The sequence below is a fragment of the Cyprinus carpio genome, chromosome B20 (genome assembly GCF_018340385.1).
Source record: "Cyprinus carpio isolate SPL01 chromosome B20, ASM1834038v1, whole genome shotgun sequence".
Lineage (NCBI taxonomy): Eukaryota > Metazoa > Chordata > Actinopteri > Cypriniformes > Cyprinidae > Cyprinus > Cyprinus carpio.
In genome coordinates this window covers 3,636,635-3,645,686 of record NC_056616.1, presented here as the reverse complement: position 1 = coordinate 3,645,686, position 9,052 = coordinate 3,636,635, and the positions used below count along the sequence as shown (strand labels likewise).

Genomic DNA, 9,052 nt, shown 5'->3' with positions numbered 1-9,052 from the left:
CACTTGGGCCAAATACAGGAAATACGTTATATAAGTTGTCAAGTGGTCAAGTGCAAAGACGGCAAGTGTGGGTATTTGGACAGGGCAATTGTGAATTTACTGACTGATCCACACTCCGGAGCAGAAGGGGGCGGTAATGCACCAATAAGGTGGATGCCAGCCGCCGTTAAAGAGGAAGAAGATGTGCACGTGGGGCTGTGAGTACCATAGACAGTAAAAGAAAGTACATGCGGAAACGTGCGCGCGAGCATCATGGAGGAGCACAGCAACAGCATGGACTCGAACAACAGCGATTTTGATGATGAAGACTGCGATCAGACTGATGAGAATGACAAAAATGAAGACGAGTTCACGCTGGAGAATGTTTTGCGTTTGGGCGGGACAAAGGTGAGTTTTTAACCTGCCTCCTCCACACGTGTCACTCGTCATTGAATTATTAAAACAACCACACAGAAGGGACAATCTGCGAACATTTCAGTTAGTTAGTTAGTTAGTTAGTTAGTTAGACTGAACAACCTAGTCAAAATGTAGAGTATTGATCAGTTACAAACTAATAGAAAAGGTGGGTGTTTGTTAATAACCTTACAATTACAAATAAATCGAACAAAACAATCATTGGAAAATTATAAAATAATCTGATGTAACTATGAGGAAACCTAAAATAATTGTAACTCCATATTTTTTTATTTTTTTATTTTTTTGTGGCAGCAGGAATCATGTATAGTTATCGTGGCAATGTTACAGTAATTGCAGTCAGGGTGTGATGTCATTTCACTAGGACTTGTCACTTTATTTTCAAAGATGATGCTGTACTCAGTATGGCATCTTGCATTGTATTTCACAGAAATAAGTATATTAACGCTTAAATCCTTCGAGTTATAAACTTCTTTTAGTTCTAAACATCGTTTAGATAAGTGTTTCCCAACCTTTTTACTGCCACTCCACCACACTAAGCATTACCAAAAAAAAAAAAGAATGGGAAATGGGAAACACATATTTTATATATTTTTTTCCAATAATTAAGCATTGTGTCATCTGAGTTGGTATTTTGGCTTTGTATATGATCAGACACTTGCACTTAAAGGGATACTCCATCCCAAAATGAAAATTTTGTCATTAATCACTTACCCCCATTAATGTTTTATGTAAAGGTGTTTTGTCAATTACTGTTTTATGTAAAGGTGTTTTGACCAGGGGGCCCCCCAATATTTTTTTTTTTTTAATTTTTTTTTTTACAATTAAATAACTTAAACAAGTGATATAAATGAATGAATGAATGAATAATGAACGAATAAATGAATAATTCAAGACAAAAAAAAACTTATTTACCCAACAACTGCTGCTGTGTCTGCTAGCGTTTTAGTCATGCGCAATTGCACATAGACACCTCGCGTGCATTGACAATTCGCGCCGGCACGCAAGTGCGCGTCACTGTAATAAATGATAAACCATGTCACAAAAAGGATGTATCCTCTGGTGCGAAAAGAGAAAGAAGGAAAAGGACATAAAGGTGGCTTGTCCGTTGTAAGTTCGAGGAGTCTCAAATTTAGGGGACCGTCTCTAAAGTTACATGCGATAGTATGTTATACACTTCTCTAACGTCAGTAGCATTTGAGGAGAATGACTTACAGTCATAAAAAACCACTGTAATTGTTCATCTAGGTGTCAGCTATAATGCACAGTTGAATATAATGTTGAATATTTATTAAAAACAAAACTGTAAGACATATGTAAATTATGCTACTTTTTCACATGGGGCTCAAAAGGCAAATTTGAAGCTCATTAGCATTGAGGGAGAAAGACTTGCAGTCACCTTATACATTTTTAATATATATTAAAATAAATTATAAATCATTTAGGTAAAAACGAGGCCCGTTTATCACTTTCAGGCACATTCCTGTTAAAGTTTTTTTTTTTTTTTTTTTTTTTCTTCTCAGGTTCCCTTACAAAAATTACCCATGGGGTTTATCAATAACACCACAAATCATTGTTCTGTAGCCATGGCAACTGCAAATTAACCATGGTTTTGTTACTTCGAATAATTAATTTACAAAGAAGTATTAATATACTGTAATATTTTTGTTGTTGTTGGTTGTGTTGTTACAGGACCTAAGCCATCAATAGCCTTTTAAATTAACTTCATATAAATTATTGCAGTATATATTAAAAAAAATATGAGGCAATAATGATTGGTTAATAATAAACACTGTTAAAATACATATTGTAGGGCACATACAAAAATAAACAATTTATGTACATGTTATTACAAATGCCATTGCACAGGGAGCCAAATGCCATGTAATTGCTGCTGTTACATTTTTGCTATAGATTACACAGCCTATATAATTTCTTCAATTTGGCAAATTATTTATTTTCATGTTTTGTGACAGTTTGTATTCAGAAGTTTAAGAGTGAAGTATGTTAAGTATTGATTTTTATTTATTTATTTTGTATTAATACATAAACCTCACTGTATTCATTTATAATGTAACATTATAGTGTGACATTTGTGTCAATAATCTTGAAGCACAGGTGACTCCGCATGGTGGAAGGGGGGGCCCCCAAATCAAATTCTGCTTAGGGCCCCCAAGAGGCTCGGGCCGGCACTGCCCCCATGTTATTCCAAACCCGTAAAAGCTTTGTTCGTCTTCAGAACACAATTTAAGATATTTTGGATGAAAACCTGGAGGCTTGTGACTGTCCCATAGATTGCCAAATAAATAACAGTGTCAAGGTCCAGAAAAGTATGAAAAGCATCTTCAGAATATTCCATCTGCCATGAGTGATTCAACTGTAACGTTATGAAGCGACGAGAATACTTTTTGTACACGAAGAAAACAAAAATAACGACTTTATTCAACAATTCCTCTCCTCTGTGTCTCTCCAAATCAGCGTAGCGCCATTTTGGCGAATCTGAGCAGTAAGCAGGCGGCTTACGCTCTTCTGTGTCAGCCGCGCCACAAGGATACATTTTTTACATGTATTTATGCTTTGGTTTGAATGAAAACAGCGCATCGGTGGAGCGCTGGTGGCACAGAGGAGCGTACGCCATCTGCGTACTGCTCAGATTCTCTTTTCATACTTTCCTGGACCTTGACACTGTTATTTATTTGGCAGTCTATGGGACAGTCTCCAGCCTCCCTGTTTTCATCCAAAATATCTTAAATTGTGTTCCGAAGATGAACAAAGCTTTTACGGGTTTGGAATGACATTGGGGTAAGTGATTAATGGCAAAATTGTCATTTTGGGATGGAGTATATCTTTAATTTCTGAAAATCGTACTCAAATGGAGTTAATGAGGTGTTTGATGGACTAGTGAGTGACTGTGATTTGTGTTTTGTCCATCATTAGAACGGCCGCCTCTGAGGCAATGAATTAATAGCATCAGGTTTTCACCAGTTGTTTCACCAGTTTTCACCAAAATGTAGACGTTTTCTGCTAAACTCAAGTGATACATTTTTGTACTTTTACATTTCATAACAAATACAGAGTGTAAAATAAGTATTGAACACGTCACAATTTTTCTCAGTAAATATATTTCTAAAGGTACAAACAAATAGGGCTGGACCAGAATATTCGATTATTGTATGTATGGATTACTTGGTTTGAAAGTGACGTGACATTCAGCCAAGTATGGTGACCCATACTCAGAATTCTGTACATGCACTCCCCCCACCCACAATTCCTGCTGGCCCGAGACTCGAACTCGGACACAACCCTTCGATTGGGAGTCCGACTCTCTAACCATTAGGCCACGACTTCCCTTTTGTCACTTTCACTTTCTTTCAAACAGTGTAAAAAAATCTTTTAATTCAATTTCACACTAAAAAAATAACCATATGTATATATATGTGTATATGTATGTATTTATGTGTGTATATGCAGGGCTCCAAACTGCGACTAAAACAGTCGCATTTGCGACCATAAATATTAATTTGCGAGTGACGTTTTTGCTGAGGTCGCCACTGGCGACTACCCGCCGAAAGCTCCTCAGGATTTAACCGCTAAAAAAGTTTTCTCAGGCGAATGATTTGCTTCATTCTAGCAGCGCCCCGTCTGTGATATAAAACGAACTCGGGCCGAAGGTTAATACACACAACTACAGCGAGTGTGGACCTGCCACGTGTACAACAGCTTTCAGCCGAGATCGGCTCATAGAGAAAAAGCCGTCTGTCAGTCAGAAGTGTTTTGTAGAGTCGGCGCGGCTCTGGCCCATTATCTTCTCACCAATGCCGAGAGACTGAACCGACAGAGACGCATTTCAGCCAGAATATTCCCGAGTGTTATTGCTATCTGGGTATATATTTACATGTTATAACTTAAAAATTTGAATGCAATGCCTTTTTTCCTAATTGTTTTGCGATCAAATCTTTTATGTTCACGTATTAAACTAAGACGATGCCCATCAAAGTTTTAGTGGAAAAAGAGAGTTTCAAACAGTCCTCATCTCTGCCGCACATCAGAGCTGACGCACACAGTCTGATAAACGCAGCTCCGCTGTGCAGCGAGAGAGAAATGACGGAGACGAAAGAAGGGAAAGTGCAGAAAATACAGCGTCTATTTCGTGCATAACTTGAACAAACTAGAACAGGTAAAGCTGTCAGCTGTTTGGATATTGGCAATATCGTTAAAAATTCTCGTTTATAATAATTACTAATATGGCTTCTTCTAAACAAGATCTTGGTCTGTGTTCTTTTAATGCGTGAACTTCATTATTTGAAGTGCAACTGCCGCACTTCAAATAATCGCAAAAAGCTCTGTGCTTTGTCACTTTTTAATAAAAAGTACCAGCTTTAAAATTATTCCGAATTCATAACGAAATTCAAACAATACAGTTTTGGCGCTCCTTAATGCGGCAGCGCGGCATGTGCGCGGTCGCTTTAGCGCCTCAGTTCAAGGGCAAGTGAACCAATTTAATCTTTCTCTTTTCTAATAAAGTACATAGTGAACATGAATTAACATCAAAAAGGTAGGCTATTTTTATAAGAGATCCTACAGTACAACCTACTGAAATGTCTCATGTAGGAGGAGCCCAAGCTACACTCAGTGGCCAAGTGATGCTTATGCTCCATGATATTGGTACAGACTCTGTGTAATGAACAGTTCTTTGTGACTGTAGATTTCAAGCTGGAAAAGACATTTAGTTCCCACTTTAAGTGAACCTTAGTTCCCAGGTCATCTACAAGATGGATTAAAATGCTGATAAAGTCAAGAAAAGATGAGACATAAACACATAACAGTATGATTGAAATGTTAAAATGTAAATAAATAAATAATAGTAATAATAGTAAAATAAATAAAACCCGTTTATTCTGTGGCACCTAAAAAAATTTTTTGGCTCCTAAGTTTTTTCTTATAGGAGCCAATGGCTCCTTACTCGATTTGTTTGTTTGGAGCCCTGATATGTAGTTAAATGTGCAATAGGTGATTGTCTTCAGAAACATTTTTTGTTATGCTGGTTGAAAGTCTCTTCACATCCTGTGTATATGTGTTCAGGAGGCGTGGCTTTGGACTTGTTTCTATTTAAATTGCTTTCAATTTCTTTCAAGCAGAATTTATTTATGTAAATTAATTTAGATTACTATTTGTTAGGGCTACTAAAGTGATTCAGTCAAGAGCAGTGAGTGATTTTCTGTCTTTCTTTTGTTTCTTGATTAACATCAATCTCTCGGACAATAGCAACTAAATTAGGCGTCTGATATTCTTCCAACTGTTTACGTTCACTTAAGACATAATTGGCTGTGTTTACATGAATACTCGTTAAAATCAACAATTCAACATAATTTTGTGTGTTGTTCTGTTCTGTGCTGTGTGAGAGGCGCTGCTTCGGTGTGTGCACTCAGAAAACTGGACCAAATTGTATTCTCTTTTGTGTCATCAAATTTATCCATATGTCTGTTTCTTCTCTTACTCCCAGATTTTGAATTTTTTTTTTTGTTTTATTTTATGAGATGTAGGTGTTTGTTTTTTTGTGTCATTTTGTGTGGTTTGGGTTATGTTTATGTTCAAATGTATGCATCCAACCTTACCACGCAGCAAATTAGTTCTGAATTAATCTCTTCCCAAATCGTCCCTCCCTAACATTTTCATCTTGCTTGTATCCATTGATGAAAATGTCAATAGTTTTTCATCATAGTTTTGTCATTCAAGACAAGTTTTAGTTTATCGTTGGTGAAATGTTGACGAAAATTGACATGATTCATAAACGAAATTAACTTTGGTAATAACACATATCATCAGTAATGTTATGATATGTTTTAGTTTTTGTCTGGTAAATTGTCTTGTTGTCTTGTCACAGGCAGATTATGTCATGTTGGCTTGCATCAGTGACTCTGCCGAGCTCATCGATGGTGGAAAGAAAGGTGCAATTGATGATCTGGAGGATGGAGAGCTGGAAGATTTCATAACAAAGCTTGGCGTCCGTGCTTATGCAGAGCAACAAATCATTCGAGATGAACAGGATGAAACATCCTCAGAGCCACCCAAAAAAGAGAAAAAAAAGGCAAAAAGCTCCAAAATGAAAGACGATTCACAGTCTGATGGGAAAAAGGCTGTAAAACCCATAACAGAAGATACGAAAACCCCTGTTCAATCTACAGAACTTGGCCGACCTACTGGAAAGAAGGCCAAACAGAAACACACAAACTTGTTTGAGTTTGTTCCACGGCAAACTCTGCTTATCAAACTTGGGGGGAAGTGGTTCGATATAGAGTACACCTCAGAGAGCACGTCTGTGGCTCAGAGCGAATCACTGGTCTTTCAATACAAGGCTTTGGCTCAGAAACTCTATGAGAATGAAATTGCCCTCTACAAAAACAAGAAGAACTTCCAGAAGGGTGCCAACTCTGCTTGGATGAAGAGTGTAGTGTCCACAGGCACTTTGACCGATAGGATGGCAGCTATGACTGTGCTAATTCAGGATGCTCCGATTCACAGTCTCGAGCATGTTGAGAACCTTGTGTCTCTGGTGAAAAAGAAAGGAAGTCGCAGACAAGGCCTTATGGCCTTGGATACCCTTAAGGAGCTGCTGCTTACTGACCTTCTTCCAAAACACCGCAAGCTTCACACTTTCTCCCAGCATCCTTTTGATCAGCTGGAGGAAAAAGCCAGTGGAAATAGGGACGCCCGGGACCGCAGGCTCATCCTATGGTACTCTGAGCACCTGCTGAAGCTTCAGGTAGCAGATTTTGTTGCAGCACTAGATGTCCTGGCTCACGATACGGTCCAGGCCACCAAAATGCGATCGCTCACCACTGCCTACGAGCTTCTCTGCAATCAGCCGGAGCAGGAGAAGGTGCTTCTTGTGCAGATTGTCAACAAATTGGGGGATCCTGAATACAAAATTGCTTCCAAAGCCTCGCACCTGCTGGAAACTGTGCTTCACAAACACCCCAACATGAAGACAGTGGTGTGCTGTGAGGTTGAGCGCCTCATGTTCAGACCCAACATCAGTTCCAAGGCTCAATACTATGCCGCTTGTTTCATAAACCAAATCATTCTGAGCCACGAGGAAGCAGACTTGGCTGCCAAGCTTATCAGCATCTACATCACGTTTTTCAATTCATGTGTTAAGAAGAAGGATGTTGAGTCTAAAATGCTCAGCGCTCTGCTTACAGGAGTGAACAGAGCGTATCCGTACGCGAAGATTGGGGATGACGATGTGTGCAAGCAGCTGGACACGCTTTTTAAAGTGGTGCACACTGTCAAATTCAACACTGCTGTCCAAGCGCTTATGCTGCTCTTTCAGGTCATGAACTCCCAACAGACCATTTCGGATCGCTACTATGTAGCACTCTACAGGTAAACCAACACTCTTTATTTTTCTGATGAATTACAAAAAAATGTAACTGAATGAACTTTTTGTTAGTAGGTGCAGATAGGGCTGGGCGATATATCGCATGCAATTGTCACGCGCATTTCGTGAGTAAAGCCGGTTCCCTGATTACCGCTAAATCGGCGTAACCTTCTTTCAAATGGAGCGGCATTTAATAGACAGAGCCGTAGATCACTGACAAGATACGCAATATCGCATTCATTATCGCAGATGAATCGCCTTCAATAATGAACGTGATATTGCGTAGCCTGTTAGTGATCTACGGCTCTGTCTATTAAATGCCACTCCGTTTGAAAGCAGGTGATGGCGATTTAGCGGTAATCAGGGAACCGGCTTTACTGACGAATTGCGCGTGACAATTGCATGCGATATATCGCCCAGCCCTAGGTGCAGAGTTTTATTTTATGTACTCTGTCAATTTACCAACACTTACTACTAGTACTACTTAAGTAACTAGTAAATGGCTATTGAACACTCCTTTTTAATTGTCTAACCACTTAAAATCTTTTTGTTTATACAATATTAATTAGAAAAGCTAATGAATTTATATGAATATAATAAATTAAAACCGATTCATATAGGTGAAGATTAATAAATAAGAACGAAGAAACACATAGGCAGTAATCAATGATTTGGGCATCTAAACAGTACAGAGCTTGAATTTGAAAGAAGTTGAAGTCCCTGAGTTTTCCTGACCAGAGCAGTGTTTCCAGGAATGTAAAGTGGAATCAGTATTGCAGAAAGACATGAAAAATAAAATTATTCTTATTTTAGGATCGAGTCTAAGCATTCCAGACTTTGTATGTTCCAAAACTACGGTGGCTGAGAGAGCTCAACACGCTGCAACTTAAGAAAGCACATGCAAATAGAAGAAGCACCAGCAAATTAAGAAAAACATGTTCTGCAAATACTCGCAACACAACCAAATACAGGAACGTGCTGCAAAAAGCACAGACAACAATGGAACCCTTACAAAAATTAACCATGGTTTTACTACAAATAAAGTCAAAAAAAAGAAAAACATTGGCACTATAGTTAAACCATGGTAACCACAAATTAACCCTGGTTTTGGTACACTTATCATAGTTTACACATGATATTTGTAGTAAAACTGTGGTTATTCAAATGGTAGTAAAAATGCCAAAAGGTTACTACACTTTTACTATTATAAAACCATGGGTAATTATTGTAAGGGAAATGTTTCTAGGGGATCTCTTT

The 9,052-nt window shown here is 38.3% G+C and overlaps 1 protein-coding gene across 1 annotated transcript in view; it reads left to right on the top strand.

Moving 5' to 3' along the window:
* Nucleotides 1–200: 200 nt before the first annotated feature.
* The window catches only part of cebpz (CCAAT enhancer binding protein zeta), a 20,340-nt gene continuing 11,488 nt past the window's right edge, over nucleotides 201–9,052 (top strand). The window contains exons 1-2 of the mRNA XM_042747340.1: nucleotides 201–387; nucleotides 6,299–7,800. Coding sequence (XP_042603274.1) covers nucleotides 253–387; nucleotides 6,299–7,800 — 1,637 coding nt within the window. The 5' untranslated portion in view covers nucleotides 201–252. The remainder of the gene's footprint in view (nucleotides 388–6,298; nucleotides 7,801–9,052) is intronic.